The sequence below is a fragment of the Chlorocebus sabaeus genome, chromosome 3, assembly GCF_047675955.1.
Source record: "Chlorocebus sabaeus isolate Y175 chromosome 3, mChlSab1.0.hap1, whole genome shotgun sequence".
NCBI lineage: Eukaryota > Metazoa > Chordata > Mammalia > Primates > Cercopithecidae > Chlorocebus > Chlorocebus sabaeus.
Window position 1 is genome coordinate 9261248 of NC_132906.1, and position 22112 is coordinate 9283359.

At 36.4% G+C, this 22112-nt stretch overlaps 1 protein-coding gene across 10 annotated transcripts in view; it reads right to left on the reverse strand.

Moving 5' to 3' along the window:
* KATNAL1 (katanin catalytic subunit A1 like 1) overlaps positions 1 to 22112 on the reverse strand; it is a 163536-nt gene that overhangs the window by 106369 nt on the left and 35055 nt on the right. For all 10 annotated transcript variants that reach the window (XM_073013148.1, XM_073013149.1, XM_037986856.2 and 7 more), the window contains 3 exons: positions 13365 to 13533; positions 1311 to 1438; positions 814 to 919 (listed from right to left, as the gene is read on the reverse strand). In XM_073013148.1, the coding sequence (XP_072869249.1) occupies positions 814 to 919; positions 1311 to 1438; positions 13365 to 13533 (403 nt within the window). The remainder of the gene's footprint in view (positions 1 to 813; positions 920 to 1310; positions 1439 to 13364; positions 13534 to 22112) is intronic.

Sequence of the window (22112 nt, forward strand, 5' to 3'; positions counted from 1 at the left end):
TTTTTTTTTTTTTTTTGAGACGGAGCCTGGCTCTGTTGCCAGGCTGGAGCGCAGTTGCACGATCTTGGCTCACTGCAACCTCCAATTCATGGGTTCAAACGATTCTCCTGCCTCAGCCTCCCGAGTAGCTGGGATTACAGGCACGTACCACCATGCCCAGATAATTTTTGTATTTTCAGTACAGATGAGATTTCACCACGTTGGGCAGGATGGTCTCGATCTCCTGACCTCGTGATCCACCCTCCTCAGCCTCCCAAAGTGCTGGGATTACAGGGGTGAGCCATGGTACCCAGTCAAGAAGTCGTTTTTTAAAACACGGCTAAAGACCTCTCTTTAGAAAAAACATTTGTGAAAACTCAAAATATAGCAAATGTAGTCTATAAAATAGTTAACAATGAGCTTCAAGTCAGTGACAAGTAAAACAAAAAAACCATCAATGAGAAATATTCCAACTTTTGAAAAATAACTGTTTGATTACACCTTTCTTCTATAAGACTAGGCATTATTTCTGCTTAATCTGCTTTTTATTTACAGAACCATACATCCAGAAAATTCTTAAAACTAATCTCTAGCCCAGCATCCCCGAGAGAAGTGACCTAAAGACTATATAGTTTCAACACTCCAAGCCCATCTCTCCTACTATGCAGATGTAACACATCACAACTACAAATTCAAATCCAGGTGTTTTGGGTGTATATAAACTTCTCCCAACCTTTTCAAAATGGGTTAAATACATAAAAAACTACAGCAATGCTGCCTTTCATTCTGTGCAAGCAGCATTCTTATACCAAAACCAATTTAATAAATTCTCACCTTCCATGGCCTTCTAATCCCTTTGAAAAAGTCAGGCATCCACATTGGAAGAACAACAGCTTCCCTTAGCAACTTCTTAGCTTCTTCCAGATCTGCTATGTCATCCCTTTGAAAGAACAGCAAAGTTTTATAATGTTTATTCAGGGATCTTTGATTTATGGTCAAACCTAATTCTTCTAATTTTTTTTACTTATGAAATAGTTCTCATATTAAGAATATTATTCTAATTCTTACTGCATAAAAACATCAGTGAAAACATCAGTTATTAACGAGGACACGTCACTGAATTAACAACTTTCGTCAGTTATATATCAACTTCAAATTAACATGTAAAATGTCCTGGTTACATTCGACAGAACTCTCCCGTCAATTCTATACTTTCATATTACAGAGGTGGTCATAATCAGATTAATGAATAACAAAAGAAAACTCACACCAAGCCAACCTATAACTTGTGTTCTCCTCTACTTTAATTCAATAATTTCAAAGACTCTAACCAATGAATGCTAGGATTCCTGGATACAATGTCTCTTTCAAGGGCTTCCACCAGATCCTTATCATAACCAGCACCATCAAATTTTGGCATTTCACCATCACTTGCACCATCTTGCATATTCTTCCTTCCCTGGGGATAGGTATAAAAAAAAGTAGTAGTCAATAACTGGATAATTTAGTTAACATCATTACACTCTGAAAACATTATAATGCCATCACTTTCTAAATAATTTTTATTATTTTAAGGTAGTATTTTCTGATTACTCAAATGCCATTCTCCTCTATTTAATTCACCAAAAATACATGAACAGGTCAACTTTATTAAAAACTTCAAATCTACATTCTTGCAGGGACAGTTGCAGGTAAGACTAAACATCCTTGCTAGATCCCAAAAGACTGGGAAAGCCTACCTTTGAACTGGTAGATGCAGAAGATTTCCACCACTACTAGAAAACATTTTGAACATTAATGTAGAAGGATCTTTTTAAATGGTATTAAGACCATTAAAGCAATATGCTTTCCCCAAATTCTTCATTTAATAACATAGTTGTTTTAAAAGGAACTATATGCTATGCTTTCTATGGGGTTCTGCCAAGATTTACACAGCTTTGAAAAGCTTTAAATGAAATTTACTTATTTGCCAGAGACAGTCCAACTATGGAAATACTTCAGCAAGCATAGCCAAGTGCCTCCCCAGAGCTTTAGCCCCAGTTACTGCCTACAGTAAAAATGAAACAAGAAAATGGCCAAAATGAGTCAATCTCCTAAACTTCAACCTCAAAAGAGACAAAAGAACAAGACGAACTTCTCTAGTCTCACTTCTGAAACAGTCAAAAAAGGCTCAATCATAAGTGCTGGGAGGAAACTAAATGGCTCCTTTGGATAGATGCTCTGGTTCCTTTAAGCCACTAGGTAAGTGACCAAACGGTATTCTGGTACTTCACCCAAAAAAAACACAAATTATTTCTGGGCAGTATGGCAGGAGTATTACATTTATTAGCAAATTTTCAGGAAGATTCTTGCATTCCAGATGACAGATATCAATATTGACACTATTAAAAGGAGTACATTTTTGGCACCTACACAACAAATACATCAACATACTTAAGCTTAGGCTAGAGTCACATTTTATAGTACGGATAGGCCAAGGCTACCCAAGTCATATTCAAACAACAAATCACTAGGAACATTCTGTAATCATTTTAAAACTATTCTAGAAATGTATCAACAAAGAATACAACAGAAACTGACATATCTGGAGCTTGAGTCTTCATATGGCATGTAATTTATATTTACCAAGTTAAAATTAAAATTTCATTTTAATATGAATGTCCAAGTGGCCGGAAAGAACTGAATAAACACTACATCAGGAGAAAGAAAAGCTGCGTGCCTATCTGAAAGTAATAGCAGTATCACAGGATTTTTTGCGCATCTTTTACGTGCAACACATGTTATTGCGCATTAGGTTTTAGAGCAGTGAATGAAAATACATTATCTGCCCCCATCAAGCATCTAGTCCAGAGGGGGAAACAAACAACAAGTAAATAAAGCAAAAACACACATAAACTGTGAAGTGCTGTGAAAAAACCTGAGCAGCCAGGATAGATAAAAGGTATTGCGCAGAAGAAAGAGGTTGAAGATATGGGCAGAGGTGAGTTTGAATTTCTTCTGGCTCCTATAGAGGATGGGGTAGAGGAGGAGAATCTAAGAAGTAAAAGCTTCTCACTACGCAGAAGGAGAAGTGTGTGTATAGGCCAGTTAAATGACCTGCCCGAGAACCCAAGGTTTCTCAGTGGTACACATGAGACTTGAATACAGATCGAGTACCACAAACAAGATTCTGGAAACGTTTTCAAATCAAAATAGTGAGGTTATAAAAAACAGACTTAGGAAAACTAAGATTAATTTGGTCATACCAGGAAATCAGTAAAATGGGTGACAGTTATTCTTCATAACAAATACTTAAATTAGAATATAGACATCAAATATAAATAGCTAAACGCAATACCTAAAGGAAACTATTAAAGGCAATAAAGCTAACCTCCCCCAAGATATTATTAAGTGTATATAAATAATACTAAGTGCAATGTCACTGAAATGATCTTACAATGCTTTCCTTAGATTTTCACATGAGTTGACTAACATCAACATTAGCAAGAATTTGATTTTTAGCATGAAGGTTGATACACTTTTTTTCTCATGAAAGCAAAATATTTTAGCTTCTTTTTACTGATATCAAAATTTCCTATATCGAGAAAGCTTTGTTACTCATCTTTTATTAGTGTTGGATAATCTTCTATTTGAGGAAAACTAGGCTCAAAGTGACTAACAATTAATGATATAGTCTGCCCTAAAATGCACATTTTACTATGCAACCTCTCACGCTGGCAGATTAAGTGAAACATGATCAGTTACTAGCTCTGGGTCTTGCATTTTAAGAGAAATACTGATAAATTATACCCAGGGAAGGATAACCAAGATGACAAAGGGTTCAAAACCCATGCCATATGGAGGAGGACCAAGGAAACTAGAGACATGTAAGCTGAAGTAGTAAATCGTAATGGGGCAATACAACCAACAGGCCTACTAAGTATTATGCCAAAAAAACAAAACAAAACAAAACAAAACAACAAACAAAGCCAGGGCCAGTAACAAAAGATATAGATTTCAGATCAGCAAAAGAAAGAATTTTCTAACAATGGATTCTGTCCAACAGACGAATCAACTCATTAGGTAGTAAGCTACCATGCATCAGAAATTACTGGCCAATTAGTAATAAAAATCACTGGGTCATAGTCACAGGGATGTCTAAGCTGAATTATAGCTGATCTTTTTCCTGTAAAGCCACTGCCTCTTACTTGCCTAATTTATTCATCTGTTGCCTGATTTCAACGGCCTAAAGAAAGTACAAAGTTTCTTGGAAATCTCATTATTTTTCTTTCTTTTTTTTTTTTTATACTTTAAGTTCTAGGATACATGTGCTGGGATGCAACGCTAGTTCAACATACTCAAATCAATAAATGTAATCCATCACGTAAACAGAATCAGTGACAAAAACCACAGGATGATCTCAATACGTGCAGAAAAGGCCTTCGATAAAATTCAACACCCCTTCATGCTAAAAACTCCCAATAAATCAGGTATCAATGGAACATATCTCAAAATAATAAGAGCTATTCATGACAAACCCACAGCCAATATCACACTGAATGGGCAAAAGCTGGAGGCATTCCCTTTGAATACTGGCACAAGACAGGATGCCCTCTCTCACCACTCCTATGCAACACAGTATTGGAAGTTCTGGCCAGGGCAATCAGGAAAGAGAAAGAAATAAACGGGATTCAAACAGGAAAAAAGGAAGTCAAATTGTCTCTGTTTGCAGATGACACGATTGTGTATTTAGAAAACCCTACTGTCTCAGCCCAAAATCTCCTTAAGCTGATAAGCAACTTCAGCAAAGTCTCAGGATACAAAACCAACGTGCAAAAATCACAAGCATTCCTATACCCCAATAATAAGAGAGCCAAATCATGAGTGAACTCCCATTCACAACTGCTACAAAGAGAATAAAATACCTAGGAATACAACTTACAAGGGATGTGAAAGACCTCTTCAAGGAGAACTACAAACCACTGCTCAAGGATATAATAGAGGACACAAACTAATGGAAAAAACATTCCATGCTCATGGATAGAAGAATCAATATCATGAAAATGGCAATACTGCCCAACATAATTTATAGATTCAATGCCATCCCCATCAAGCTACCATTGACTTTCTTCACAGAATTAGAAAAAAAAAAACCCACTTTAAATTTCATATGGAACCAAAAAGAGCCCATATAACCAAGATGATCCTAAGCAAAAAGAACAAATCTGGAGGCATCACACTACCCGGCTTCAAACTATACTACAAGCCTACAGTAACCAAAACAGCATGCTACTGGTACCAAAACAGATATATAGACCAATAGAACAGAACAGAGGCCTCAGAAATAATGCCACACATCTACAACCATCTGATCTTTGACAAACCTGACAAAAACAAGAAATGGGGAAACGATTCCCTATCTAATAAATGGTGTTGGGAAAACTGGCTAGCCATATGCAGAAAACTGAAACTGGACCCCTTCCTTACACCTTATACAAAAGTTAAGACGGATTAAAGACTTAAACGTAACACCTAAAACCACAAAAACCCTAGAAGAAAACCTAGGCAATAGTATTCAGGACATAGCCATGGGTAAAGACTTCATGACTAAAACACCAAAAGCAATGACAACAAAAGCCGAAATTGACAAATGGGATCTAATTAAACTAAAGAGCTTCTACACAGCAAAATAAACTATCATTAGAGTGAACAGGCAACCTACAGAATGGGAGAAAATTTTTGCAATCTATCCATCTGACAAAGGGCTAATAATATCCACAATCCATAAGGAACTTAAACAAATTTACAAGAAAAAAAAACAAATAACCCATCAAAAAACGGGCAAAGGATATGAACAGACACTTCTCAAAAGAAGATATTTATGTGGCCAACAAAGAAAAAAGCTATTATCACTGGTCATTAGAGAAATGCAAATCAAAACCACAATGAGATACCATCTCACACCAATTAGAATGGCAATTATTTCTTTTTTTTAAAAAAGTGATTTTGTATTCTATTTCGTAGCTGTGTTAGTCCCCCACTCGCATGTTACAATTGATAACTAAAACCCATATATTGCCTACTCAATGTGCCAGGTACTGTTCTAAGCACTGGATATATATTAACTCTCTTATTAATCCTAAAAGTCCTATGAGGTAGGTACTTTCATTATTTCCATCTCATAGATGAGAAAACCAAGGCACAGAGAGGGTAAGTAAATTGCCCAAGGACACGCAGCTAGATCCTAGGGAATACAGCTCCAGAATCAGTGTTTTCAACCACTTTGTACTCTAGCAAACTGCTGCACACCCCTGGGCTACTCTTACCCCCGTGTGAGAAGCAACACAGGAAAAGTTAGACAAGGTTTCTAAATTGCATCCCACTCTAAGACTTTATTATTTTACAAAGTAAGATAAGTTAATAAATGCAAACAGTGCTTACTAATTTCAGTATCATGCCCTGCATTTGAGTGTTAATACATTTAAATTGAAATTATGAATCCGTAGCATTCTGCACACCTATCAATATACATGTTATTTCAACAATATTTGCCAGTACTATGTGCCAAGCACTATTCTAGGCACTGGGGATATCGCAGTGAACCAAACAGAAATCCCTGCCCTCATGAGGCATATATTATTCAACTTAGGAGGCACAATATATTAATAAGTAAAATATATAGTAAAACAGAGACAGAATAGCAAGTTCAAATGTGTCACAGTCAGCATATACTTCACAAGTCTGAAGAACAACACAGAAATCAACAGAAAGAAATGAGATGAGGGGAGAAAGAAGATGAGGTCAAAGAAGAAATGGATGCCAGACTATGCAGAGCCTTGGAGGCCATTATGAGGACTCGGCATTGAATCTAAGATAGGAAGCCACTGAAAGTTATGAGCAGAAGAAAGACACAATCTGACCTATGTTTAAGACGAACTCTCTGGCTCCTTTGATGCCAACAAGCCAGGGACAGTGTGTTCTCTCATGTTTTATTTTACACTTTCTGTAGTATATAATGGCTAAAATGAGTGGTAGAGTCTGAGAGAGGATAAGAAAAAACATAAAACATATACGGCTATTAAGGCCTCACATTTAATCTTACTATATAAGAAATACCAAATATCACATTAAGTAAGAGCTCACGCACTCCTATTAAGATAGCCTTGAAAGTGGAAAACTTAAGATAGCTCAATAAGGATATACAAATTCTAAAATCAAGAAGCTAAAGCACTCTCACTTGGCAAGGCTGAAATACAGTAAGACTGTTCAGTCTAAGAAAAATATGTGTATTAGTCTTCTGAATAAGAGGTTAAAATATTTGAACGCAACTCTTCCTATGACCTAAGACCTCATCCCCGTCAAAGACTAAGCTGACATTTGCACAGGAAAAGAAAATCAACAGTGGGTGCCAGAACAGCACAAATTTCCACAAATGGGTTTAGTATTCTAAATCACAAGTTTGGTCAAATAGTTACTTGGATATTAAAACTACTATAATCTAGCACAACAAGGTAAAAAAAATAAATAAAAACAAAACCCAGCACTATAAATTAGCTACCACCAGAGACAAAATGTGTGGAGCAACTTAATATTCAAAGGACAGAACAAGATATTTCTTAAAAACAAGTCATAATGATACAAATAGCCAATGAACATATGAAAAGGCTTTCAACCTCACAAATTATCAGGTGAATACACAACACACGGTAAATATCCTGGGAAAATCACAATGAGATATGATTATGCCTAAAAAAGATGGACAACATCAAGGGTCGCCAAGGATGTGGAGTAACTGAAACTTCCCCCCTGTAGGTAAGAGGGAAAACTTGTATAACCACTTTGGAAACTGGTGTTATTCACTAGTTTAACTTATGCATATCCTATAATCCAGCAGTTCCACTCCTAGGTATAGGCTCACTAGAAATGCACACATATATATGTCAAAGGATAGGCAGAAAACCATCCAAAGCAGCATTACTCACAAGAGTCTCAAGCTAAAAGCAACCCAAATATCCATTAATAAGAAACAGATTTTAACTGTGATATACTACTATATGACAATGAAAATAAACTACAAATATATACAACACCACGAAATATTCTCACAAATACATGTTGAACAAAAAAAGCTGGACATAAAAGAATACTAACTGTACATAAAGTTCCAAAATAGGTGTAATTAATTTATAGCATTAGAAATCAGAATAATGGTTACCTTTGGGAAAGAGGTAAGTGGCAAAGATTGGGAGGGATCATGAATATGGCTTCTGGGGTGCCAAATGTTCAATTTCTTGACCCCAGAGATGATGGCTACATTGAATTACAAGGCTTACATGCAGTGAGATGCTGAAGCTGTTTCTTACTAGTTTTTAAGTGTCAGCTACTAAATTTTCAGAAATTTTGTGAGCCAGTTGTGAAATGCAGCCACTAATAAATATTAAATTACACAAACTTTGAATAAGTTATATTTTAAAAAAAGGAAATAAATACTCAAAATTCCTCACATCCTAATTATTTTACTATTACCTATTCTCTTGAGGTTCCATAGTTTATTGTATCTCTATGGTGGAAACACCATACAATGGTAGGCTGCTACCCAAACTCATCTCAACTATGAGTTCAGTGACATGATGTCGAAATCCATCAAACAGGTGGTATTTATATCACAGAATTAGCAAATGCTATAAATCAGGGCTTGATTTATTGTTGTCTTGACCGCCTAGATTTAGAAAAGTAATGGGGAAAATGTTAATAATGCAGGCTAAACTTAAAAGCATGTCATTTTTGCTGTTACACTGTAAATAGCACAAAAAAACTGATTATTCTTCCAGTATTTGAAAACTGCTAAAGTCATTGATCAATGAGTGAAGCTCTAGCGTGTTTGTTTCACTATCATCTTATTCTTTAATGTGTATACACACATATACCTTTTTTTCATAGAAGTAGTTATTAATATACACCACTGGCTAGATTATCATTATTCATCAAAAAAGTACCTTTAAAATTTGTGCACTTTTCTTCAATAAAATATTTTTTATGAAGTCATTGTTATTTATATAATCAATCAATAGCTCTCAAAAGAATATGTCAATCTAGTTTCGAACAACTCTCCATATCAGATATCCCTAGACTTACTCATGAGAAGGAAAGCCTTCTCATGATAAATGGCCATTTGTTATGTATAATTCAATGAAATAAAGTCCTTTAACAACGTCAAAATGAATTCAGAGAATATAATTTACCGTCCTTTAATCTGAATTCTATTTAAAAGTATATATAGCTTCAATCATGAGATAATGGAAGTACTGCTCATTTCATTGAGTTAATTAACCATAAAACTATAATCTTAAAAATACTTGAGAATCAGAGTTTTATAAATTAAGGTTATAAAACAAAAATATTTCTTCTACTACCTGATATTTTACTTTTAGATTACCCTTCTTAAATAAAAAAAATCCTTTCGCTACTTCTATGTATATTTCTATTTGACTCTAAGTTTAAACAGCAAAATAATAATAAATCCGATTTTCCCAGGTGCTATGGTCTAAATGTTTGTGTCCTTCCAATATCCATGTTGGTATCTAAGTCCGAAAGTCACAGTATTAGGAGATGGGGTTTTCGGAAGGTAGTTAGGTCAATGAAGTTTCTGCCCTCATGAACAGAATTAGCGCCCTAACAAAAGATTCCCAAGGGAGCCTGTTGGCCTTGGGAGCATCCTGTAAGGTCACATAAGAAGGTGCCATCTAGAAGGAACAGACCCTCAGCAGATATCACATCTGCTAGTGGCTTGATCTTAGACTTCTCAGCCTCCAAAACTGTGAGAAATAAATTTCTATTCCTTCTCAATTACCCAGTCTAAGCTATTTTGCTATAGCAGGAAGAAGAGACCAGATACATTGAAATAAAACTGAAAAAAATATAGCTTAAAAGTTAATTCATTCAGGCCAGGAGCTACATTTCATTAACATTTGTATTTCTAGCACCTAGAATTATTACTGACACAAAATGTGCACTTAATAAAGATGTGTTCAACAAACAGTACTAGTTAGACTTATGGCTGACTCTGCAGACCTCAGGGGGAAAAATGCTAAAGCCTCAACAACAGATCACTATGCAAAATGATTGTCACTTACTGAAAAACAGCATTTTAAGCTGGGACCTAACCTGAAGCCTGTCAGTAATTTTAAAAAAGAAGAAGAAAAAAGACATAATCACTCTCAGAAAATAAACTGGTACTCTTATAAGAAGATAGTAAGCATTTTCAAACAAGAGGCTGTATAGCATAATGATTTAAAAACTCAGGTATTACAATTAGACAAGGTTCAAATCCTAGTTCGCCATCTATCTGCAGTTAAGACTTCAGTGTCTCAATTTCTTTACACATAAAAGAGGAAAAATAATGCTGAGCTCACAGGATTATGCAGGGATCAAATAAACCAATAAATGTAAAAAGCTTCAAAGAGGGCTTTTTTTGTAGAAAGCTTCAAAAAGGATAAGTGTGCTCAAGGAAGACTAATATTTGCTACTACTGCTATTATTAGTTGTTCCATCATACAGTTCCCAACACCAAATTAGAAATCCAAAAATATACCAGGGACCTTAAGCAAAATATGTCTAACTTCTCTTATCCTCACTTTTTTTTACCTCTATAAAGTTAAGTACATAGTTAGAGTGCTGCAGCAGCTTTCAAAATTCTGACCCAGACATAAAGTAATAAATGCATTCTGGATCATGAGCTGGTGTACATAAACGTATATGAATAAATTTGTATATATTTTATAAATAAATTTTTATCAAAATAACACTGTACTTATTGGCAATAAACTCTGAATTTTCTGTTCTTTTCTAGTTCAATTTTAAAGCTCGTAGCAACACACAAAACTGATCTTAAGAAAAACAAATACAGTAAACACTGGGGACTCCCCTACCTCTGAGGGTACTTCCAAACAACACTCATTTTCCTTCCCTCTTCTGAGACCCAGTTTCGCTCTGTTGCCCAGGCTGGAGTGCAGTGGCAGGATCTCAGCTCAGTGCAACCTCTGCCTCCCAGGTTCAAGCGATTCTCGTGTCTCAGCCTCCCAAGTAGCTGGGATTACAGGTATGCACCACCACGCCCAGCAATTTTTGTGTTTTTAGTGGAGACAGGGTTACACTATATTGCCCAGGCTGGTCTTGAACTCCTGGGCTCAAGCGATTCACCTGCCTCAGTCTCCCAAAGTGCTGGGATTATAGGCATGAGCCACCAACACTCATTTTCAAATCAGCTTTTAGCAGAAGTAGATAGCTATTAGTTTCACCTAAGCTGGTTCAAATCCTATTGCAGGCTTCAGTGAGTTTTAGGAACTTCAGTATCCTAATGAATATTTGCGTGGTGACGAAAATTTTAACTGCATCAAATATAACCTTCAAAGGCTAATGAAGTTTGCATGAGTTTGTTTTGAAAAATTGTAGTTCCCTGTTTCCACAGTGACTCAGAAAATATCTTTTATCTCCAAACAACTGCAGAGTTATTTTCTTTTCTTACATAAAAGGGTTACTTTCTAGTGACATTCTGAGTACTTACATGTCAATGAAAGAATAAGATTTAGAAAATCATTTGATAACATTATAAATGAAAGACAATTTATAATTTCCAGAAAAAAAAATGTATTTGACATTCAAAAAATGCTGCTTGATTATTTTGTTCTTTGCTTACATTTAAAACCAACATTTAATTGTTCTGGATCTCTTTTGTTAAATTCAATCCAGACTTTTCATCTAGCTCGGTAAGTGGGGATACTACATAACATGAAACATCTTAAGGTTAAACAGGAAAAAGCAGCGTGACTTCACAAATTCCATTCTTCCACTCTTCATCTCTTACTGTGAGATCTTAGCAAGTTTTAGCCCTCTGTACCACAGCTTCTTCATCAGTAAAGTGGGGATAGTAAGACATCTACTTCACAGGATTGTTTCATAAATTACTTTTTAATCACTCTGAACAGTGCCTAGCAAAGCAGCATCCAGTAAACCACGACCATGGTTCCTCTCTTACGTAAATTCAAAACTGGAAGTTCCTTACCCTGTTCTAAAGGTTTACCTAAAAGCTGCTAGCAAACGGGGTTGGATTTCAGCCCCTACTGTATTCTCCATAATGCAAACCAATGCATTTTTATGCAATGCATAAAAATGAAGAAACAAAAACAACATTTAGGATACAGCGTTTCAAGTATCCATTTATGTGGCTTTTGATAATGGAGAGAACAAATTCAAAGTTAATGTATTTATTACTACCCTTTGCTAATCCCAAAAAGGATCTGAAATAGAATCACTTGCTGTTTCATGGCATAAAAGCTCCCACAAATTACAAACATTAAAAAAATCTAATTCCATTTTCAGTGTCCTATTGAGGCAGGGAGGTAGAATATGTCTTTGAATTATCTCAGAAATACTCAGAAAACACCAATTTTATTCTATCATAGTCTATGTATTATGGATATAAGACCTAGGAAGTTAGTCTAGAGTCCTTATCTACAGATCAAAATTACATGTAATAAAAATATTCAAATACAGTTTTGATGGATAACCACTTTTTATTAGACATGTCTTTATTATACATATCATGGCCTGAATGTGATGACAGATCCTGAATCTCTAACTAGTAAAAAACTACTTTGTGGCAATTCAATTACATTATCATTCATTTATGACATCACAGTAGAAATGGGAAATACTATCACTTAAAATTTTTTTCTCTTTTTACTGAAATTAAGGCCTAAGAGACACATCAGATCATCCTGGCTATCTCCTTCCTCTGTAAGATTATCTTCAACCCACTGTCCTAAGTCCATTTTAAGGGAAGTACACAATTTCCACCCAGTACTATGTTTATTCACCAATCAATTTCCTACATAACTAAATGTGCACAATGAACCCTAAGGAAGGGGAATTTTCTCAAGGCAAAAAAAAAAAAAAAAAAAAATCTTGTTCTATGATAATCTACAGATAAATCAAAGATACTTATTTTTGGCAGTAGTAAATCATATCCCTCATCTTATTCTGTGAACATATATATCTACTTTCTTGTCTTTCCCCGTAACTGTTTTCACTTATTCCTCATTTCTATTCAGAATACTTATTAAAATACTTTTCAAAAAAGTTTTAAAGCTGTATTTTTTCTTACAAGGGATCCATTGCACTAAATATTTTTATACATGTATGTGTATATATATATTTACTATGCCTCTGAGGTCATTTGCATTGCAGCGTGGCCTTCAAAATACAAAGACTACTTAGGCTTTGAATGAGACTTGTTTCTAACTCTTCCCCGTCAAAACCAGAGGATCCTGAAAAGCCAACACAAATCGTAATATCCACCAAAAGTCCTGGGCTTCAAGCGAGTGAATTACAGAAAGACAGCGTCTTGCCTTGTCATCTCTCCCTCTTGCTCTACAGTCCTTGTCCCTACTTGTAGAAGGCTTTTCACTCTTTGAAATAGGATGTGCTCGGCCTACAGGTCCCCGGGCTCCTACTCCTGCCATTTCTTTCCTCAGAGGTCTTACTTCTCGATTGGGACGCCTGATCTGAGGTGGAGCTCTGACAAAAAAAAAAAAAAAAAATTAAAATTAAAATTAATTAAAGGCAAAAGTATCTCAATACTACCTTAGTCAATAAAATTGTTAAATCAAAAAGTCCGAAATCTAATTTTTTCACCTTTGGCCAATTCACGGCCACAACTATAGGCTGGTTTTCCCAAATTCTTTTTTCTAAAATATACTGGCTGATAGAATTATTAAATACACAAATGACACACATAGCAGCAAATACTCTGTCAAAAGTTAACTATTAATCACCAATAGAGGGCAACACAGACTATCCCCATCTAACAATCTTAACAACATAATGGAAAGGCAGTAATTTTATTCATTACTGTCCTAAACCAAGAATAAGTAACTTTTATTAGAAAAAAGCATTAAAAGCTGTAAGGATAGGAATTCTAAATAAGTCTATTTGTACAGTTTACAGTTTACTAATTTCTGTTTGACGACCAAGATGATTTTCTCTGCTTCTATAATGGAAAATGAAACATTTCACTCATCAAATTACAAATGGCAGAGCTAACAATGAAATCTTTAAGTAATTTATGTTTTTAAATATTCATGTTTTGAGAATGTCTAAAAATTACAGAATCATTCAAATTATACAGTCCTCCAAATGTGATTAAAAATTTTAATACATATAAGTATGCATTCAAAATAGCATATTTTGTTTCATCTACCGTGGAACTTGTCTCCTGCAAACGGTGAAGTTTTGAGGCTTCTCAGCACAGTTTTTGTCTCTTTTTGGTTCTTGGGAAAGGGACTCTATCACTTCGTGTCTAATCTTAGTTCTCTCTTGAAATGTCTCTACCTCTGTTTTCCTACCTTTTCTCTCTCTATAGCTATGTATGTATCTGTAGCCCTCCAGATCCCATATGTGTATTCCATTTTTAACCACATGCCATATCTATTATTATCCCCTTTCCAGCCTCACACTTACAATTCACCTAACTCATCATGGAGTTCCGTTCCTCCTATCAGAAAAGGTGACACATATGCATAATTCAAAGATAGGAAAATGGATAAAAAGCCATGAAGGTTGCAAACGAAAGGCCAAAACGGTAAGAAAAAGAAAAAAAAATGCGTTAACATGTTGCAAATCTGACATAGCATATTTAGATGCTGGAATTAGACTACATCATGAAATTGCTGTAAGGCTGGTGAAAACCGTGTCTGTCTATGAGGTTACCTTACACTGACATCTTAATCCTTAGGGTTCAGTCCAGTTAAACAAGTATTTACTAAGGCACCCATTAAGAGGTACATGGCCTCTACCACTCTGACCCTAGGAGGAGACAAAGACAAGGGGAACCTTGTGAAAGAAATCCACAGGAAAGGAACTACAGAATAGTGCATAGTAACAGCTATGAGGCATTTTGAAATTTAAAGTATTATTACATTATTGTCTTTAGGACATTAGCAGTCTTTTAAGCATTCTGCCTATAAAATAAAAATGTGGTGAGTCTGGTAAATAATAAAAAATTGTAATTGTTAAATTGCTCTATTTCTAGTATTTCGATGTGACCACTGTGTTTTTGTTTTTGTTTGTTTTTGATGAAGGGGTGGAAAGTACTAGAGTACAACTTTACTTTTATTTGTATATACTTGTGTACACATAAATGTCTTTCCTGAATCAGATTTATGGGTATGGCCAAAGACAGTAAAATGAGACCAACAATCTTTTCCACACAGGATTTGCATCAAGTCTGCTCTTCTGTGAGTGGCTTCACCTGCTGTTTAAACAGTCTGTTTTCTTTGTGGTCCTGCTTTTCAGACTCAACAGCTAGCCAGAGCCTCCACTCACCAACAGCAAGCCCGTCCCTCCCAGCTGGATGGCAGCTGCTCAGGCGGCTGGGCCCGCTCTGCGGGACCTCATCGCTCAGGGTGCACCTCAGCAGGTCTCAGACAACACTCCTTCTGCCTCCTCAGCGTGTGCTTTCCCCACCTCAGCTTGCAATTCAACGACCGCCTGGGAGTCCTGCTGTAGTCCATTCTCCACACACATCCTGCTCAGTAAAGCTGTACTGTGGAAGAATTGGTTCAAAGCTCTTACACTGGCTGCATTCTGGGTGTTTGCCATTACTGACCTTGTCCTGCCACTCAATATTCTGATGGGCTCCTAAATGGTCTGAGTGAAACTGCTAAAGAAGCCAGATGTGTTGTTCGTGGCAGGGCCCCCGTCTCACAGGAAGTGTGCCTCTGCTTTGTAAGTCTTCAGTTCCATCTCACTGCAACGGGATATTACATTTGTAACAGACTCTGTGGACTTCCCAAAGGACATCCTTGATTCTGTTCTGTACTTCTTTGTCCACTAGCGCATCACTGCACAATGTCATGCTTCAATTTAAGGACTCAGTGACAGCTTCCAGGCTGTGTAAACAATAAAGGTCTCAAGGCTTCTTTTACTAGTCTCTCTTTAAAAAGAGACTTTGGTAGGATTACATAGTATCCTTGACCGCTGCCCCAATGGTCAAACAGACTGACACTGTACTAGCTTATAGCACTTCATATTTACAGAATAACAGGTGAAAGACAAAAGTATCTATACTGGGCTCAATTCTCCTATTTGAGATTTCCCTATAGGAATAAGAAAGATGCCTTATTCTATCACATGCAAATAAGCCTCATCTCCTTTGAAATCCAGTACTTCCTCTTTCTAAGCTATATTAAGTATCAATATTATATGTACATGTTCTTATTGGTACTGCTTTATATAGTCCAGATACAAGTCCTCTGTCACATACATGCTTTGCAAATATCTTCTCCCAGTGTGTGATTTGCTTTTTTCTTTATTTTTGCATTTTATTTTCAACTTTTATTTTAGATTCAGGGACACATGTACAGGTGCAAGTCTGTTACAAAGGTATTTTACTTCTCTTAATGGTATCTTTCTTGATAAAGAGAAGGTCATAATTCTAGGAGTCCAATTTATCAATATTTTATATTTAATGTTTTAGTGGCCAGTTTAATAAATCTTTGCCTACCCCGAGATCATGATGATATCCCTTCCATGTTTCCTTCTAGAAGTTTTACTTTATTACTTTTAATATTTTAGGTATTATTTTATATTAACTTGTATGATGTGAGGTGGGGAAGAAAAGTATCTTGATTTTTTTTCACCCAAATGGATAATCAATTACCCCAGAAGCATTTACTGATGCGACCCACCTTTTTCTACTAAATTTCAGTGGTGTCTTCACAAACCAAGTGACTTTTCAGAATTTAATCATTAAGCATAGCTTCTGGTTCTAAAAAGGACTTTAGAAGTTTTAAATTATTTGCTATCAGATTATAAACAAATATTGTAAGTAGGAACCTTTAAAATATTATTAATTCTTTCAACAAATAGCTAAATCTTACTGAATGTAAGGCACTATGCTATACAATGTAAAAGGCTATATTAAGGGTTGGACGCAGTGGCTCACACTTCTAATCCCAGCACTCTGGGAGGCCGAGACAGGCAGATCACTTCAACTCAGGAGTTCCAGACCAGTCAGGCCAACATGGCGAAACCCTTTCTCTACTAAAAATACAAAAATCAGTTGTACATGGTGGTGGGCAACTGTAATCCCAGCTACTCAGGAGGCTAAAGCAGGAGGATCACTTGAACCTGAGAGGCGAAGGTTGCAGTGAGTTAAGATCGTGCCACTGCATTCCAGCCTGGACCACAGAGCAAGGCTCCATCTCAAAGAAAAAAAAAAGTATGCCCTCATTATCTAAGCAAATCAATTACATTCAGAAATATATGGAGCACCACAGACAATGGTATGATACAAGTTGATATGAGTTGTTTTTTATCAAGGGTGCTTTTTGTGCAGAGAATACTCTTCAGAGGCTTACTTTGATTTTTAAAATATTCAATTTATTAAATTTAAAAATGCAAAAAGTCAGTTTTTCCTTAAAGCTTTCAGATTCAGCTACAATTTTTTTCTATGTATGAGTCTAGCAGATTTTAGAAGTTACTTTTAAGAGATTTTTTTTTTTTTTTTTTTTAATCAGTCTCTCGGCCAGGAGTGGTGGCTCACACCTGTAATCCCAGCACTTTGGGAGGCTGAGGCGGGCGGATCACCTGAGGTCAGGAGTTCGAGACCAGCCTGCCCAACATGGTGAAACCCTGTCTCCACTAAAAATACAAAAAATTAGCCAGGCATGGTGGTGAGCGCCTGTAATCCCAGCTACTTGGGAAGCTGGGGCAGGAAAATCACTTGAATCCAGGAGGCGGAGGTTACCATGAGCTGAGATTATACCACTGCACTCCAGCCTGGGCAACATGAGCGAAACTCTATCTCAAATTAAAAAAAAAAAAAAAGTCTCACTTACTCTGCTGCCCAGGCTGGAGTCCTGTGGCACAATCTCAGCTCACTGCAACCTCTGCCTCCCAGGTTCAAGTGATTCTCCTGCCCCAGCTGGGATTACAGGAATGTGCCACCATGCCCAGTTACTTTTTGTATTTTTGTGGAGACTGGGTTTCACCATGTGGGCCAGGTTGGTCTTGAACTCCTGTCCTCAAGTAATCTGCCCACCTCGGCCTCCCAAAGTGCTGGGATCACAGGGTGAGCCACTGCACCTGGCCCACTTTTAAGAGAGTTTAAAATAATGCTTGGTCCCATTTATAAACCTCGCTAATAAAATGCCACCAGAATTTTGTAACCAACATTTATAAATTTAATATATTTTCTTCTTAGTTCTTGTCTTAGTAAAGCATAATTTACATATAATTACCTTTATAAACTTATAATAAATCAAGTTTACAAAAAAAATATTAAATTTCTCCTAAGAGTTCCAATAAAGTACTTAACACACATTTTCATGTACGAAAAAAATCACGAGTCTAAATTATTCCATAATACATTTAAAGTGGAATTGCATACATGTCACCCTCATTAGCCTATTTTCTTAAATATTCCAAGTACATAAAAAATAAATATGCAAATATATACATATCCTTAAACAGAAAAACATTATTACCATAGTTTTCATCCTCTTAGACATGTCTAGTCTTAATTTTAAATTTTCCTGGAGTTAAAAGCTCTGCTTAACTACTACAGAAAACACTTACCCAACTTAACCAAGGTAATAGTAAACCAGAAATTTCAGATGGTTTAAGATCTGGAGCTACAGACATACTTCTCACACCAAAAATTATACAATCCCATTTAATATGCTGGGGGTTGGATTCCTAGCATTTTGATGTTACCCACAACAGTTATTCAAGCTGGGATACTGAGTGGATTCTTGTCAGTGTTTCTGATGAGCCATACTAAAATCTTATTTAAAGTTGCTAAGCCATTCATTCAATCATTTCAAGAATGAGGCAAGGGGTGTGAAAATTACTAAACCTTTCACTAATGATGGAATTCCATCACTCCCAGGCAAGTTAATCACTGCTTGTATCTTGGTTTTCTTTGGCTCTACAGATAGGTCATTGCCTTTACCATTAAATTCTAAAAATCTTTGAACTTGAAAAACCTAAGATATGTATTTTTTGCCTAACTCTAAAGACTTTAAAACTTGACGAACAATGGTATTTTTTCATATTATCAGGACTATACAACTTCTACTCTACAGATAATAAAATAGTATCAGGTGAAGTTTAGAAGAAGTCTCACAGGTCTTTGTCCAGTTTATTGTCAACTTCTGAGATTATTCTACTGACTTATAAAACCAAGTGGATATTAAAAGCATGTGACATACTACCAGCATTCACTAAGCCTATAATTTAGCTGAATGTACATACATATTTTACAATTATACTAGACATCACTTTGTGTTCACATAAACCCTATAACTAAAACCTTGCTGAAGAAGACTTCTCAACTCAAATATAAACAAGTCACAAAAAAAACCAACAAACTGTAAGATAAGCCCCTCAAGAACTGTTAATAGAACTACAAAAATAATATGTAGTGACGACAAAAATAAATAAGCTGAAAACCTTCCCACAATAAAACATGTAGGAATTCTAGGTAAAATGTAACCAATGTCCTTTGATATACATACCTGACCTTACCATAAGGTAAGTGAAATACCTAATAGCCAAGAAAGAGAGAGAGAGAAACAGAAGCACATGAGCTGAAGACATGGCAGTCCGTCAGTGTTTTGGGCCTCAGATATCTGAGGGCTTGAGATTTACTGACCACAAGTGAGATCTGAGACAGGGTCATAGCCCCACACAAGTCAAAACTGAACTGAGACTACCACATAAAGCCAGGACCCTCAAAGGACAGCCACTTTGGTAAAAGGGTAGAATTTTAAAGACAGAAGAAATGAGTACATTTTTCTACTTGGGTCTATGTTCTACATTTGTGGTGTGAAGCAAAAGTACTCCCTAGATATAGCAGCAAAGGGCCCATCCTCATGTGATTTGTGACTCAATTTTATACTACCTTAAGCAGAAAAAGTGGGCCTAAAGGTGGGCCTAGGCACGTAACATCCCTAAGGCACCTGGCTGAAGCAGACACAGACGTCTCAGGAGAGACACCTTCTTCCAAACAAGCCACATATTGAAATGATTTGTTAAACCCTTGCTGAAGAAAAGTTCTCAACTTTACCACAAACAAGGCTCACCAGAAGTAACATAAAGCAAGATGACTCTCAATAACTTTGATAAGAGAACTGCCAGCTATAGGCTACAAAATTAAGTATGTTTAATATGATTAGAAGCATTTAAAAATTTAAGCAAAAGATGTACAAATCTTAAGTATAAATAAAAACAAATCTACACTTAAATAATTCAGTGACACTGTTTAACAGAAAGACAAAAAAAAAAAAACCTTAAAACCAACGAGAAAAAAAGGTACCTATAAACAAACAACAAACAGACTGATAAGACAAACCAGAAGACAAAAAACTATTACTAATGTCATCTTCAAAGCACAGAGACTAACTACCAAACTAGTATTTTACATTAAAACATCATGAAAGAGTGATAGGAAAATATAGATATTTTGAGAAAAGAACTGTTAGGTTACCATTAATAGAGACCTTGGCTGTAAAAACTACTAAATACTCTTCAGCAAAGATGAAACTGAATCTAGAAATAGTGAAATGCAAGAAATGGTAAACAAAACCACTGGTAAACGCATGAATAAACCTAAATAAGAATTTTATTTACTCATTCTTTCAACAAATATTTATGGAATACTTACACTGTGGCAGGCAATATTCTTGGTGCGGAGGGTAAAGCAGCAAACCAATAAAAGGCCCTGACCTTACAAAGCTTACAATCTAGGAGGGACGGTAACACACACATAATATAACACAAAATATAATATAATAATATCAGATGACAATGAGTACTATAAAGAAAAATAAAGCTGAGGAAGGGAACAAGAGTGGTGACAGTGAAGGGTAAATATTTAAAACAGGGTGGTCAGGGTAGGACTCTCTATGTGCCATTTGAACAAATGAGGTGAGGGCATTTGCCATGTGAGCATCAAGTGGGGTGGAAGTAAGGGACAGGCAATGAAAATGGCAAACACATCTTGAGCTCTTCCTCTGTGTCAGGATGTTCTTCACACTTTACATGCATTAAATCATTTAATTCTCGTAATAACCCTATGAAGTAATTTTCATGTTGATCCCCAACTTACAGAGGAGGAAAATGAGGGACAGGTTGAATGATTTGTCCTCAGAGAAGCCATGTGGTAGGAGAAGGACCTGCTCTTGCACTGCCATAAAGAAATACCTGAGACTGGGTAATTTACAAAGAAAAGAGGTGTAAACTGGTTCACAGTTCAGCAGGCTGTACAGGAAGCTGGCATCTGCTCACCTTCTGGAGAGGCCTCAGGAAACTTACAATCATGGCAGAAGGTGAAAGGGGAGCAGACACATCATATGGCCGGAGTGGGGGGTGGGGGGGAGGTGGAAGGGGCAGTGCTACACACTTTTTAACAACCAGATCTCTTGAGAGTTCTATCATAAGAACAGCACCAAAGGGGCAAATCCGCCCCCATGATGTAACCACCTTCCACCAGGCCCCTTCACCAACATTAGGGATTACAATTCAACATGAGATGTGGGCAGGGACATAGATCCAAACTGTATCTAGCCTGGTGAATTGTCAAGTTCTGTGCAAAGGAAACATGAGCTCCTGGAGGGTAAGGACCTTCTTTCGACTGCTCTTTGGCTCCATAAGGCTCACAAAGCTAAGGACTAGGGAGCAACAAGTGGAAGAGATAAGAGAAAGAGGCTGCAGTCAGAATAAAAGAGGAAAAAAACAGAATTGTGTAATGTCACAGAAGCCTTAGGAGGGAAAAGAGAGTTCCAAAGAAGATGGTCAACATGATATCAAGTATTATGAAAGTAAATGTAAGTCCAGAGAACAGACATTTTCATTATTAAGTGAGGAAGTTATTTGGTATTTTCAAGAATTCAGTCTCAATACTGCAATGATTGAAGAGCAGCAGGATTTCTTATAATTAAGAAAAAAGGGGCTGGGCGTGGTGGCTCAGGTCTTTAATCCCAGCACCTTGGGAGGCCAAGGCAGGCAGATCACAAGGACAGGAGTTCAAGATCAGCCTGACCAACATGGTGAAACCCTGTCTCTACTAAAACTACAAAAATTAGCCAGGCGTG